This window comes from Corythoichthys intestinalis, unplaced genomic scaffold (assembly GCF_030265065.1).
Source record: "Corythoichthys intestinalis isolate RoL2023-P3 unplaced genomic scaffold, ASM3026506v1 HiC_scaffold_23, whole genome shotgun sequence".
Taxonomy (NCBI): Eukaryota; Metazoa; Chordata; class Actinopteri; order Syngnathiformes; family Syngnathidae; genus Corythoichthys; species Corythoichthys intestinalis.
Genome location: NW_026651592.1, coordinates 4,866,329 through 4,881,980, shown reverse-complemented (window position 1 = coordinate 4,881,980; position 15,652 = coordinate 4,866,329). Strand labels below are relative to the sequence as shown.

Here is a 15,652-nt window from a genome sequence, read left to right as displayed (position 1 = left end):
CAAAAAAACAAGGTCTGGGGACTGAGGTGGCCATGGGAGGAGCTTGATTTTGTGTCTGGTGAACCATTTCTGTGTAGATTTGGCCATATATTCAGGGTCATTGTCCCACTGAAAGACCCAGTGACGACCCATCTTCAGCTTTCAGGCAGAGGGCAACCGATTTTGATTGAAAATGTCCTGGTATTTCAAAGCATTTATGATGCCATGCACCCTAACAAGGTTCCCAGGGCCTTTGGAAGCGAAACAGTCCCACAGCATCACTGACACCCCCCCATACTTCACAGTGGGTATGAGGTGCTTTTCAGCATGCGCATCTTTCGTGGCACGCCAGACCCACTTAGAGTGTTTGTTGCCAAAAAGCTCAATCTTGGTCTAACACAAAAATACACACGGTCCCAGGCTTCAACTGGGACTGTGTGCTTTGGTCAGATTAGAGAATTACTAGGTAGGGTAAGGTTGTTCCAATCATGTTTTTTTGCTCCCGGTCCGATCCCAATCGTTTTAGTTTGAGTATCTGCTGATCCCGATATTTCCCGATCCGATTGCTTTTTTTTTTGCTCCCGATTCAATTCCAAACATTCCTGATAATTTTTCCCGATCATATACATTTTGGCAATGCATTAAGAAAAAAATGAATAAAACTCGGACGAATATATACATTCAACATACAGTACATAAGTACTGTATTTGTTTATTATGACAATAAATCCTCAAGATGGCATTTACATTATTAACATTCTTTCTGTGAGAAGGATCCACGGATAGAAAGACTTGTGACTTTGTATATTGTGACTAAATATTGCCATCTAGTGGATTTGTTGAGCTTTCAGTAAATGATACTGTAGCCGTGCCCAAATACATGATGGGAAGGGGAACCATGACTGTGTGTAGTGCTACCAATTGATATATCTTCTCTGCGTTGGGAAGTAACATAAGGTGTTAAGAAAAAGATCAATTGCTACCTTGCTTCCCCACATTGCTTCCCATTATATTTCTAATCGTAGGGAGAGGGATTGTAAGGCTTTAGCCAATTAAAAAAAGGCTCCAAATGCTGCCAAAATTCACTCTACTCATTTTACACCGCCTTTTATCTCTCTATATAGGTAAAACGGCGCCATTACAGATTAAGCGTGACAATGTGTGAGTGGGTCGTGCAGCGCATGCATTAATCGCGTTAAATATTTTTAAGTGAAGCGACTTTTTTTTAATTTTTGACAATATATATTTTGATAGAAGCAACTTTTTTTGACTGAAGCAACTTTTTTTTTTGATTGAATAATAAAGACACAAATCTACCTCCATATGGCTCCGCCAGGGGATACAATTTTTGACTGGGGTAACTACATTGGCACGACACATTGTCAACTTATTATTATAAATATTGTTGTAAGTTAATTTTATTGCTGACACTGCGTTTCGGGGTCATCAACATGCTGTGCTCCCCCCTGCCCCAAAAGTCAAACTCGGCCCATGGTCACTTCCTGTTTGAGTTACAGAACAGGAAGTGACCTGGGAATCACCCAAATGAATAGGCAGTGACTCAAACTCAACAGGAAATGACCTGTAAATGCCCTGAAAATCCGACAGAATGACTGTGAATGCTCTGGTTTCGAATGAATGAACGTTCCTGGTTTAAATGGATTGGGCGTCAAGCACCGTCAATGCAGCCTTTGAGTTAACTGAGACACTATTATGGTGGAAGATTTTGGTTGCAATTTGTTGGTTCCTTTTTATTGATTTATTTCTTTTAGACTTGGACACCTTTTTAAAACACTATCTCGATTCTTGGCAGGAGCATATCGATAACCTTTTGGGATAAAAAGTATCATGATATATCACCATTTCGATATTTTGTCACACCCCTATTGTGGGTGAATTTGTGGGTCACTTCCTGTCGATTTTGGGGCATTTCAGGTCACTTTCTGTTGGTTTCGGGGAACTATCCAGTGATTTTGAGGCACGGAGGACTGGGTCACTTCCAGTTGACATGAAAATATTTGAAGAATCTGTCTAAAATTTATTGGCAAGTGTAATCGCATCATTAAAATGTGTGACACATCCTTCGCTCCTGCTGCTGCGAGGACGATAAATGCGTCGCCGGACTTATTAATAGACGCCAGAAAAGTATTTTGGGGACAGCGGCGAGCCGAAGCTGTCAAGGAGTCACATTGCATAAAGCTCCGCGCAGGTAAAAATTGTCAGATGACAGCTCTGTTCCGACGACCGACTACAAACGCGGTCAGACGAGGACGAATCGGAGTTAAACCGCATCACATCATAGACAAAAAAATAACTCCCGACATTTATTTTTCAAAAAAATTTTTCCCCTTCATTTTTTGGACTTGCGCCATAGCCCATGCGCTTTGACCGATTTAGACCGTTCCAACTTTTCGATGTTAAAATTCATTCAAAGCAGGGTTTTTTGGCATACGCAGAGTTTAAAGGAGGGATGCCACCCCCCCAGTGGCCGAAAAGTGTCATTGCATGTAATTGACTTTCCTATATATGATTTTAAAATTAAAAGTTTTCCAGTAAATATCGTCTATAAAAGTTGCAAAGCAATAAAACGAACAACAAAAATGAATGAAATGAAAAAAAAAAATTATAATGATTCAAAATTATTTTTCGAACAGATCATGTGACTAGCACCTTAAATGGTTGTTTGCTTTGCTTAGCCAAACCACCTGAGGACCGAAGAGGCAAGATGGGTATACTTAATTTTTTCAAACCTAAGCTTTCAAACGTGACAACAACTGATGCTAATTGTACAACAGAGCCACCACCAGTGTCTTGCCAATGTAGTTACCCCCGTCAAAAACTGTATCCTGGCCGCGGGAGTGCACACACACACACACATTAGTTATGAGTTATGTCGTCTTAATCAATTAATTGAAGCCAGAAATGAACCACAGTTATATATTTTGGACATTGACGTTTATGAAACTAGAGAAACTCCATACTGGACTTGAATTACAGTAATAACATTTATAGGTCATCCTACGAGTAAAACAGTAAAACATTCCCTTTTTTACGTTCAGTACGTACAGTGGGGCAAATAAGTATTTAGTCAGCCACAAATTGTGCTAGTTCTCCTACTTGAAAAGATTAGCGAGGTCTGTAATTGTCAACATGGGTAAACCTCAACCAAGAGAGAAAGAATGTGAAAAAAAAAGAAAATCACATTGTTTGATTTTTATATAATCTATTTCCAAATTAGAGTGAAATATAAGTATTTGGTCACCTACAAACAAGCAAGATTTCTGAATGTCAAAGAGGTCTAACTTCTTCTAACGAGGTCTAACGAGGCTCCACTCGTTACCTGTATTAATGGCACCTGTTTTAACTCATTATCGGTATAAAAGACACCTGTCCACAACTTCAGTCAGTCACACTCCAAACTCCGCAATGGCCAAGACCAAAGAGCTGTCGAAGGACACCAGAGACAAAACTGTAGACCTGCACCAGGCTGGGAAGACTGAATCTGCAATAGGTAAAACGCTTGGTGTAAAGAAATCAAACGTGGGAGCAATTATTAGAAAATGAAGACATACAAGACCACTGATAATCTCCCTCTATCTGGGGCTCCATGCAAGATCTAACCCCGGGGCGTCAAAATGATAACAAGAATGGTGAGCAAAAATCCCAGAACCACACTGGGGGACCTAGTGAATGACCTACAGAGAGCTGGGACCACAGCAACAAAGGCTACTATCAGTAACACAATGCGCCGCCATGGACTCAAATCCTGCACTGCCAGACGTGTCCCTCTGCTGAAGCCAGTACACGTCCAGACCCGTTTGCGGTTCGCTAGAGAGCATTTGGATGATCCAGAAGAGGAATGGGAGAATGTGTTATGGTCAGATGAAACCAAAATAGAACTTTTTTGTAAAACACAGGTTCATGTGTTTGGAAGAGAAAGAATACTGATTTTCATCCGAAGAACACCATACCCACTGTGTAGCATGGGGGTGGAAACATCATGCTTTGAGGCTGTTTTTCTGCAAAGGGACCAGGATGACTGATCTGTGTAAAGGAAAGAATGAATGGGGCCATGTATCGAGAGATTTTGAGTGAAAATCTCCTTCCATCAGCAAGGGTATTGAAAATGAGACGTGGCTGGGTCATTCAGCATGACAATGATCCCAAACACACAGCCAGGGCAACAAAGGAGTGGCTTCGTAAGAAGAATTTCAAGGTCCTGGAGTGGCCTAGCCAGTCTCCAGCTCTCAACCCCCTAGAAAATCTGTGGAGGGAGTTGAAAGTCCGTGTTGTCCAACGACAGCCCCAATACATCACTGCACTAGAGGAGATCTGCATGAAGAAATGGGCCAAAATACCAGCAACAGTGTGTGAAAAGCTTGTGAAGAGTTACAGAAAATGTTTGGCCTTCGTTATTGCCAACAAAGGGTACATAACAAAGTATTGAAATGAACTTTTGGTATTGACCAAATACTTATTTTCCACCATGATTTGCAAATAAATTCTTTAAAAATCAAACAATGTGATTTTCTGGGTTTTTTCCCCACATTCTGTCCCTCATGGTTGAGGTTTACCCATGATGACAATTACAGACCTCTTATATTTTCAAGTGGGAGAACTTGCACAATTAGTGGTTGACTAAATACTTATTTTCCCCACTGTATGTTTTGTTATACAACAGAAGAATTTTTTTTTTTTTTTAATGGATGGGCCATGTTTTAAAAACCTCGTAGATGACATCACCAAAACACAGAAATAGAACAAATCAGTGCAGCGCAGTGGCTCCGCCCAGGGTGTACAATTTTTGACGAGGGTAACTACATTGGCACGACACCGGCGGGCGTACGTGGAGGACGATCTTGGCGAAAAGTATAGGTGTCCTAAGCAGCCTGATTTAGAAGCCCCACAAAAAAACTAGTTTTCAACTTATTATTATATTCTATAAATATTCTTGTCAGTTAATTTTATTGCTGACAATGCATTTCAGGGTCATCAACATGTTGTGCCCCCCTGCCCCAAAAGTCAGACTCTGCCTATGTTGCCTGCCATTGTCAACAAAAGACATCAAAATGACTTAAACTGGGAGGACTAGCTTTGAATGCTTATGTTTTAGTGCCATTTACGGCTCGAGATGTCTAATCCATTTGGACTGTGAGAGAAGAATTAACAAGAGAGTGACCCGAAAATGCAGCAAAATTGATAAAAATTGAGCGAAAATATACAGGAAGCGACCCAATGGGAGAGTGAAGCCTCCCCACGCAATGTCTCCCAAAATTGCATGTTGTATTTTCCATTTGTTTTTCTCCTCCACGCACTGCCTCGACACTGTCAAAAGAATTTCGCTCCTCAAGGACGGACAAAAAGCTCATCCCGAATTCTGCCGGCTGTGCAGTCATGCGAAAAAGTGCGGGCTTGCGGGAAGGAAACCTCGGCGTGACCTCCAATGCAACACGGCATCTTCTTCTCCTTCGTCGCACTCCGCACGGCCCAAAACGTTTCGCCTGAGAAAATGGCCGACATGCGGGAATTAAAGCGGACAGGAACAACCCAAGCACGAAATCGCATTATTTAGACTTCAAACGTGAGCACTGTTAGCTTTTTAAAGATGAAAAATGAACTGTTTTTACATTAAACACGCAGTAACTTTGACAAATTACCACTTACAACATGCAAACAAAGGAAACACATCAACAACTTTCCTATTGTTCTGACGGGTTTGAAGTTTTTTCAGACATAAACATTGGCTGCCATTGACGGCGATGGACGTCTAATCCATGTTGACTGGGAGAGGCGAATGTTCATTCCCCTTTGAGTGATTCTGGGTCACTTCCTGTACTTTTTGGGACATTCGTGGGTCACTTCCTGTTAATTTTGGGGCAATTTGAGGACTTTTTTGGAGGGGGGTTGTAATGACCACAAATTGTTCAGTGCCGTCAATGGCAGCTAATGAGTACCCAATAGCAACGGAAACCAAAAGTGTCACATGGCTTTTCAACTTTTTTTGTGATTTTTCAATTGTTTTCTGATTTTAATGCTGTTTTTTTTGTGTTTTTGTTATAATTTTTTTTATTTTTTGCAGTTTTTCACATTTTGGGCATTTTTTTCCCCCAAAGTTTGCCACTTTTTCAGTTTTTCTTGTGCTTTCCTAACATTTGTACATTGATTCTTGGATATTTCCGGCAGTTTTTCCCTCATTGGAAATGAATGCGAATGTTTTTGTCAAATTTTTGTGGAACCGTACATTTTTGGCAAAAATTGTCCTCAAATTTTGCGCGCTTTGATTTCCTGAAATTTTTGTTTTTCTTTTTCTCATTGGAAATGAATAGGGTTGGAAATGAATGCGGATGTTTTTGTCAAATTTGGGTGAAACTGTACACTTTTGTCAAAAACTGTCATCAAATTTTGTGCACCTTGATTTCCTGAAATGTGTCAATTTTGTGAATTTGATGAAAATATGGAACAAAATACATTATTTAATTGGAAAATTTCAAGGTACTTTCAACGGCGTACCGCACGCAACACGTCACTTTTTCAAATTAAAATTCATAACGTTAGCTAAGTATAACAGCGATAACTGTTGCTAGGCGGGTCAAGCTCGCGTTTGTCCCTAATGCTAAATACATGTAACTAGTGTACGAACGAGATGTTTAATGAGCTAAACCTACCAATTCTATCTGAAAATATCCCTTGTGCCAAATTCACTGGTTAATATATGGAAGAACATACAAATGTTCAGTTAAAGAGATGGCTTGAGTGTCGAGAACTGAAAAACCCAGGAAAAAGAGCCGACCTGATCGAATTGTAGCTTTTTTTTAACGACACCTTTTTCTTGTGTGCATTCCCTTACGCCACTGGCATTCTCCTGTTTCAACAATCTATCCTTTACCACCATATGCCCTGTATTTCTTATATATTATATCCTCTGGTCGTCTTATGTCTCTGACCGTTCTTGGGTGTAATTTATATTGCTATTTTTGTGTAGCGATCGCAAATGCTACTCAGTGACAGCCAACGGACACTTTTAATTTTTTCATTAATTAAAAATCTTAATTCTATTAATTTATGTACACTTCCCCTTTACTAAAGTTTTTTCTTTACAACAGAAAAGGTAACAACAGTAGCTGTCAGATACCACTTAAATTTTTTTCAGGTCATTTATTGTCTGACAGAAGCAGCACGGCAAAATGCCACGCTAAAAAATAAGGCCTACAAGCATGACTGAACGGGCCCTCGCAGTTTGACGCCACGCAAACTCGGACAGCACGCAGGTCAGGGTGGTGACAGATCGTCCCCCTCTAATAATTTCATGAGAACATAACATGCACGAAAGTCGCCTCTTTTTGGGGGGATTAGAAATACATTCACACACCTAAAAGAAAAAAAACCCTAAAGAAGAGGGTCCTACAAAAAAGGATGCGCTACTGAGCTGTGCGGCCACGCCCTTAATCAAAACCAAAATGAATCTTCTAATTGGGCCAATTCGGCCAAGTGTGTAAAATTCCGTGGCTCTATAAGCTGCCTAAGTTCCTGAATAAACATACTTCCTTTTAATAGCGAATAAAGGGTCGTCAAGGCAACAGAGACATGTAGACATGGGCCTTAAAATGTATTACAAAAGGTCTTGAAACTACAATGACCAATCTAAAAATAAAAACTGGACGTGTATAGGTAAAATGAGTGACTTTCTGTTGCCACTAGTTGGCACTGTAGTGTTGATGAAAATGACCCCTACAGGACCCTTCAGGGTACGACTCTCGCCAAGCACAGGTAGTTTGGCGAAGATATATTGTATGTCTGCCAAGTTATGACCAAAATTTGTGGCGAGACAAAATGGCGATGGTCATATTCACTTTCCCGTTTGACCTGGAGCCTGTCTAGTAAAAAAGGGCGTTTCCTGTTCTCAGCAGGGGGCACCAGGCCTAACGGGGAATATTTCAATGCAGTTGTGTCGAGACTGAGATACCTCACATACCTGTCAGATAGGAAAAAGACTGAACTTTGGATCAAGGAGTTATTAGTCATTTACTCAATTTGGCGTTCTGCCAAAAAAAATGGACAAATTTTGAACCCCGCCCAGGTCAGGCCCATGGATAAAAACTCACCATTTTGAAACTTGAGATCTCATATGTCTCATGAACAGTCTTACCAATTTTGAGGAGGATCCAACTAACTCCATAGGCAACCGATAACGCGCAGAGTTTAACCAATGAACTTCCTGCTGAAACAAGCAGCACCATACAAAGTTTAACTGATTACACATGTAAAAGATCTAACTGGTGAAAAGGTGTCCTCTTCATTGGTTGGAAAGCAAACCTGCACCCACTTGGCCCTTTCTGGAATTGGTTTGACACCTGTGCCCTAGGCTGTAAATCGATAAAAATTTCACATTCGATCCAAAATACCCGATTTCTTATTGGGTTTGGAAAATGAGTGCAAGGAAGTTTTTGGAGCAGTTTTGCTGAACTCCCCAAATTTCATCGCTCTACGTTGAAAAAATCTAATAGGAGAGGCCTTTTTGAAAATTTCAAGGGGGCACCACTGAGCCATTTTGTTACATTTTTTTCACAACGTTGCAAAATTATCGAAATTTACGCAAAGCAGCATGTACTGTATGTCCAAATTTTGATGGGTTTTCCAGTATGTTCAGGCCTCCAAATTGGCCATTTTCATTTGCCCTGAAAAAAGAATTATAATTATCCTTTGCATTACAATAGGACTTGGTGCTCGGGCTCTAAATATCAAAATGGCTTACCTCTTCGGACCATGGTCCCCAACAAAATGTTTACTGCATATGAAGGTGAATGGCTTCACCTTGCTGGCATTAAACTGGTCTTTTGGACGTCCCTGCAAGTTGATCCAGTGTTCACATTTTTTCCTCTGAGTTTTTGGTTTCAGGAAACATATGAAGAAAACATCCTTCATGTGTCGTAATGTCTAGAGTCGTTTCTACAAGTTCCATAGCAGCAGTGTTCACTCAACATGTTCTTTTTTGAAAGATTACCAGCAGAAAACACGCAGTACTAACATGGGTTGTATGCAAGGGCGCTTCTATGTTGACCCACTTCCGGTTAACGATGGTGACGTCACGCAGCCTTGTGGTCTAAAAATAGCATTCGTGCGGTACGCTATTGGAAATGAATTGGGATATTTTTGTCGCTAAACCCGCCCCTCCTAGTCAACAGGGATTGGACGCTTAGTGCCATCACTGGCAGCCAATGAGTGCCCTATAGCAATGAAAACTAAAAGAGTTACATGGTTTCTCTATTTTTTGTGAGGTTTTTTTTTTTTTTTTCCTTGTTTTGGTGGGTTTTTGTGTGGATAATGGCATTTTTTTCAAGGTCAGTTTTTTGCACTTTTTTCATTGATTTTTTTTTTTTTGCCTTTTAGCAATTTTTTTGCGCTTTTTAAGCTTTTTTTTTGCATCCATTTCAGGGTATTTTAGGTATTTTTGCCCCCTATTGGAAATGATAGTGAGGCTTTTGTCACAAAACCACTGCCTCCCAGTCAACGTGGATTGGACATCTAGAACTGTCAATGGCAGCCAAGGAGTGCCCTATAGCGACGAAAACCAAGTGTTACATAGTTTTGCATTTTTTTGTGAATGTTTGAATTTTTTTTCTGGTTTTAGTGAGGGGTTTTGTGGCTGTTGGCTTTTCCCCGCTTAGACTATTTTCATTTTTTTCAACTTTTGTGCACCTTGATTTCCTAAAATGTGTCAATTATGTGAATTTGATGAAAAGTAGAATGAGATACATTATGAAATTGAGAAATTTCAAGTTTTTTACCATTAGAAATAAATTGCAATATTTTTGTCGCAAAACCCGCCCTTCCCAGTCATTGGGATTGGACTTCTAGAGCCGTCAATGGCAGCTAATGAGTGCCCTATGGTGACGAAAAATAAGTGTTACATGGTTTCTCAATTTTTTTGAGTTTTGATTCATTTCTGGTTTCGGTGGGGTTTTTTGTGGATGTTGGCATTTTTTTCCCAGTTCAGTGGGGGGGGTGTCTTTTTTTTTTGCACATATTCATAGTTTTTTGTGCTTTTTTGAGCTTTTTTTTTTTACATTGATTTTAGGGTGTTTTGGGTCATTTTTCCCCCCATAGGAAATGAATAGGGATGTTTTTTGTCAAATTTTAGGGGAACTGAGACAAAAACTAAAAGTGTTAAAAGGTTTATCAATTTTTTGTGAGTTTTTGGTGTTTTGTGAGGAGTTTTTTTTTCTGGTTTTAGTAGGCTTTGTGGATGTTGGCATTTTTCCCAGTTCAGTGGGGGGGTTCAGTTATTAGCATTTTTTCCATAGTTTTTTTGTGCTTTTTAGGCTTTTTTGCATTGAATTTAGGGAATTATGGGTACTATTTTCCTCCATTGGAAATGAATACGGACGTTTATGTCAAAATCTGGTGAAAGTGTATAGTTTTGGCAAGAACTCATTAACTTTTGTGCACCATCATTTCCTAAAATGTGTAAATTATGTAAATTTGATGAAACTGTATAAGGAGATACACTATGAAATTGGAAAATTTCAAGGTTTCTACAATTGAAAATGACTTGGGATGTTTTTGTCGCAAAACCCGCCCCTCCCAGTCAATGTGGATTGGACGTCTAGTGCCGTCGATGGCAGCCAATGAGTGCCCTAAGTGCTCATTGGTTTTTCCTATTTGTGTGATTTTTTTTTTCTGGTTTTGGGGGTATTTATTGGGTGGGATTTGTGGTTTTTGCAGTTTTGCCAATCCCCGCAGTTTGGAGTTTTTTGCCCTTTCAGTCCAAATAGTTTGGACGTCTATTGCCATCAATGGCAGCCAATGACTTCATTTTCAATCCCAATCCAGGTTCAAACCATCAAGTCGTCACATTGTAGTTAATGACGTTGATCTAGGATTGTTACTTTTTCACAAAGAATAGTTTGTGTTTGTTTTTAAGATAAAGATCTGTATTAATTTTTTGTTCTTCATATTCTTTTGAGAAAAAATTACAAATTTTCATGAAATTTTTCACGTATTTTTAGCAGATTCTGCTAATTATTTTATCAATCATATTTCTGGATGGATTGGACCTTATTGATGTCAATGGCAATGAAATCATTCAAAGAGCTGCTCATTTTTAGCAGTGACAAAACGAGACTGGTGCCTTTTGACTGAATGAGGTCATGTGACTGAATGAGGTTAACCCGGACGAGGTCTGACAGGTTGCTGGTGAGTCATGTGTCAGTAAAAATAATCAGGCTGACTTCCTTGCTTTAACGCGTGAATGCAAGTATACAAATGACGCACCTGCTGCCGTGATACAAAACACCTGCGCGTTGTCAAATATGGGGTACACACAATAATTTTTTTGCTGAGGTAAAAGCCTTCAACAACAAATATTTGAATAAAAATTTAAAACATGGAGACACATAAATGACCCAAAAAATGAAAAAATTACTGCGCCTGAGTGAACCACTTGCAGTAGTTTTGAGATTCTTCTTTATTCAAGGCTGTACTACTGAATTTAATGCCACCTAGTGGCCAGGTTTGCACACAAAAAAGAATTAACAGTTTAATGCACAAATTGTCATTTTAAAAAAATCCCATTGATCTTTTTATTATGTTCATATTGGGCAGTGGTTTAAAAAAAATCCCATTGATATTTTTATCATATTCATACAGGGCAGTGGTCTCATAAGAGTGGCTACGGGGCCAATGGCAGCCAATATTTTGCGGCCAATTCACAGCAGAAGCTTGTTTTTCTGTTAATTAGTTTTTTGTAGAATATCCAAGAATGATTACCTGACCACTGTATCGATAATCGTTAATCGCTATATCGTCAGATCATCGTTATTGTGAGCTTTGTACCGCAAATTGTATCGTATCGTGGGGTACCAAGAGGTTCCCACTCTTATATAAAACGATCGCTTCCACACACATCCAAGCGGTCTATTTCATTCAGGAGCATAAAACACCGCGTGAAATATGAAATAAACATGCTTTTGGTGTCATACGCACTTTAAGGCAAACACTACCGCTTTTGTCCAACCGTGTCGCTAAAATCGACCAAAACTGCAAAGTTCCCTAGTGTTCCTTTAAATAGTTATCAGTAAAAAACAATACAAATTTTAAAAAGCCATCAGTAATAATATCAATAATTCTAAATAAAATTGAATCAATTGAAAAGAAATTGTAATAATTGAAAAAGACAAATACAAATAAGTGTGGTTTGTGTGTATTTTGCTCTGTGAATTGTATTTGTTTAGTGACCTCACATAGCTTAACCCTTTGGCTAAATATGGCACCCAGTGGAAATGGATTGGACATCTATTGCCATCAGTAGTCGTTGTCAATATCAATTTCCCTTTTTCTGACTAACTACCACAACATACAGTGGGGCAAATAAGTATTTAGTCAACCACTAATTGTGCAAGTTCTCCCACTTGAAAATATTAGAGGCCTGTAATTGTCAACATGGGTAGACCTCAACCATGAGAGGCAGAATGTGAAAAAAAAAAAAAAAAAACAGAAATCACATTATTTGATTTTTAAAGAATTTATTTGCAAATCATGGTGGACAATAAGTATTTGGTCAATACCAAAAGTTCATCTCATTACTTTATTATGTACCCTTTGTTGGCAATAACGGAGGCCAAACGTTTTCTGTAACTCTTCACACGCTTTTCACACACTGTTGCTGGTATTATGGCCCATTCCTCCATGCAGATCCCTTCTATAGCAGTGATGTTTTGGGGCTGTCGTTGGGCAACACGGACTTTCAACTCGCTCCACAGATTTTCTATGGGGTTGAGATCTGGAGACTGGCTAGGCCACTCCAGGACCTTTGTTGCCCTGGCTGTGTGTTTGGGATCATTTTCATGCTGAAAGACCCAGCCACGTCTCATCTTCAATGCCCTTGCTGATGGAAGATTTTCACCCAAAATCTCTCCATACATGGCCCCACTCATTCTTTCCTTTACACAGATCAGTCGTCCTGGTCCCTTTGCAGAAAAACAGCCCCAAAGCATGATGTTTCCACCCCCATTCTTAACAGTGGGCATGGTGTTCTTCCGATGCAATTCAGCATTCTTTCTCCTCCAAACACGAGAAACTGTGTTTCTACCAAAAATTTCTGTTTTTGGTTTCATCTGACCATAACACATTCTCCCAGTCCTCTTCTGGATCATCCAAATGCTCTCTAGTGAACCGCAGACGGGCCTGGGCGTATACTTTCTTCAACAGGGGGGCACGTCTGGCAGTGCAAGATTTGAGTCCCTGGCGGCACATTGTGTTACTGATAGTAGCCTTTGTTACTGTGGTCCCAGCTCTCTGTAGGTCATTCACTAGGTCCCCCCGTGTGGTTCTGGGATTTTTGCTCACCGTTCTTGTTATCATTTTGACGCCACGGGGTGAGATATTGCATGGAGCCCCAGATCGAGGGAGATTATCAATGGTCTTGTATGTCTTCCATTTTCTAATAATTGTTCACACAGTTGATTTCTTTACACCAAGCGATTTACCTATTACAGATTCAGTCTTCCCAGCCTGGTGCAGGTCTATAATTTTGTCTCTGGTGTCCTTCGACAGCTCTTTGGTCTTAGCCATAGTGGAGTTTGGACTGTGACTGAGTGAGTTGTGGACAGGTGTCATTTATACCGATAATGTGTTAAAACAGGTGCCATTAATACAGGTAACGAGTGGAGCCTTGTTAGACCTCGTTAGAAGAAGTTAGACCTTTTTGACAGACAGAAATCTTGTTTGTAGGTGACCAAATACTTATTTTCCTCTCTAATTTGGAAATAAATTATTTAAAAACCAAACAATGTGATTTTCTGTTTTCTTTTTCTCCCCATTCTTTCTCTCATGGTTGAGGTTTACCCATGTTAACAATTACAGGCCTCTCTAATCTTTTCAAGTAGGAGAACCTGCACAATTGGTGGTTGACTAAATACTTATTTGCCCCACTGTATACTCCGTGACCTAAACTAGCAGTGAATGAGTTAAGACAATAACCACTATCCCTAAAAGGCTTCATCGTAAGATCTGGAGTTTTGCCGCGATCCCTCCCAGTTCAAATGCATTGGACATCTTTCTCAGTCAATAGCAGAAATGAGTTAGGCATGATCTAAAAAAGCACCCTTTCTGACCTTGTTGACTTGCGCCCTCAGGATTCGTCCATGGAAGACTTTAGCGATAGCGACAGCGAGAGCAACTTCCCCCTGATGATCCCTCAGGACTACCTGGGCCTGGCCTTCTTCTCCATGCTCTGCTGCTTCTGGCCCCTCGGCATCGCCGCCTTCTACCTCTCGCAGAAGGTAAATCACACGCACGCACGCCTTTACACCCACTTGACAAAATTCAACTTGGCACTGCGGTTAGCAGCGATAGACTAACAACAGATTCAGTGTTTTTAAATGTGGGGATTACAAAGATTTGCGGGATTAAGTTAAAAGCAATGGATCAAACGAACTCATCTGAATTTAACATTTAAATAGACGTAAAGAAAGAAGGGTTTTAATGCTTTAATTGGGGATTTTTGTTTCAGTGTTTAGTTCTCAGAACCCCGGGGATCCGCAAAGTAATTAGCCTCAAAACGTTAGAAGGTTGTCCAATGTCCTGTATTTTTGTACCCGAGTTTTTAGCCCGGGTCTCCTAATTTTGAGTACCAGAAACAAAACGACACACATCAAAAAGTAAAGTATTTCTGTACTTCAGACACTATCACTATCTATGCTATCTTACTGCGACAGCTAGGGTTGTCAAGTCCCTGAAAGAAAGAAAAAAAAAAAAAGACACCTCATTGATAGAGCCAGCCAGCCAGATAACCGTTAGGCCTGAACAATATTGGAAAAAACTATTGCTGCGATTTTTTTGGGGTTGGCGATATATTGCGATATTATATTGCGATGTTAAAAAAAACAACTTTTTTTTGTAAAGAAATTTTCACTTGATGACTTGTTCAGATCATCAAAATCATGCGAAAATAAGGAAAAAAAATTTTCATTTTAAATATTTAATACGTTAAAGTTTTTAAGTATATATCGAGTAGAACATAATAATATTTAATCAGACAATGATTTAAATAAAAGAAATATGTGAATGTAAAGTAAAATAAATTAAGGGTCATTCTGGGGCCCCTATGGTCCTGAGGCCCGGGACAACATACCCGGTTGCGCCCCCCCCCGTTGACGGGCTTGCATGTAGTCCCCAAGTTCCGTTCCTACACTGACGACCTAACCCGAATTTCCGTTTAAATCGGAATTAACCCTTGAAGTACCCCTACATTTCAAAATAACAATCCAAAAAGTAAAAAAATATTGTATTGAGTTTAAAGTTGATACAAATCACTTTTGATACCAGAAAACGGGTCATCAGCGTATCTTTTGTGAGTATTGAGGTCCTCATTAGTCATTCCCATTCACACTCGCAAAACCACTGGGTTGGATTGCTCCAATTAGCATCTTCTGTGTGTGCAGAGCAGGGCTGCCTTGGCTTTGTCGGACAGTGGACCTCTCAGACAGACAATCGGGCGGACAACCTTTTTATGTGCAAGGGACGGTTTGGTGACATATGACACTTCGCCTTTCCCGGGGGGCTAGGTGTTGGAGGTTGTTGCCGAAGCATTTTCTCCTTCTGCGCCTTCTTTGCGCCCACATGAAAGTGAGCCAATTCCTTTGCAAGACCCACCAAGAAGTCCACCCGCCTCTCT

General features: G+C 40.0%; 1 protein-coding gene across 1 annotated transcript in view; it reads left to right on the top strand.

Moving 5' to 3' along the window:
- LOC130911207 (synapse differentiation-inducing gene protein 1-like) overlaps positions 1-15,652 on the top strand; it is a 40,981-nt gene that overhangs the window by 21,297 nt on the left and 4,032 nt on the right. Inside the window, exon 4 of the mRNA XM_057829016.1 lies at positions 14,112-14,258. Coding sequence (XP_057684999.1) covers positions 14,112-14,258 — 147 coding nt within the window. The remainder of the gene's footprint in view (positions 1-14,111; positions 14,259-15,652) is intronic.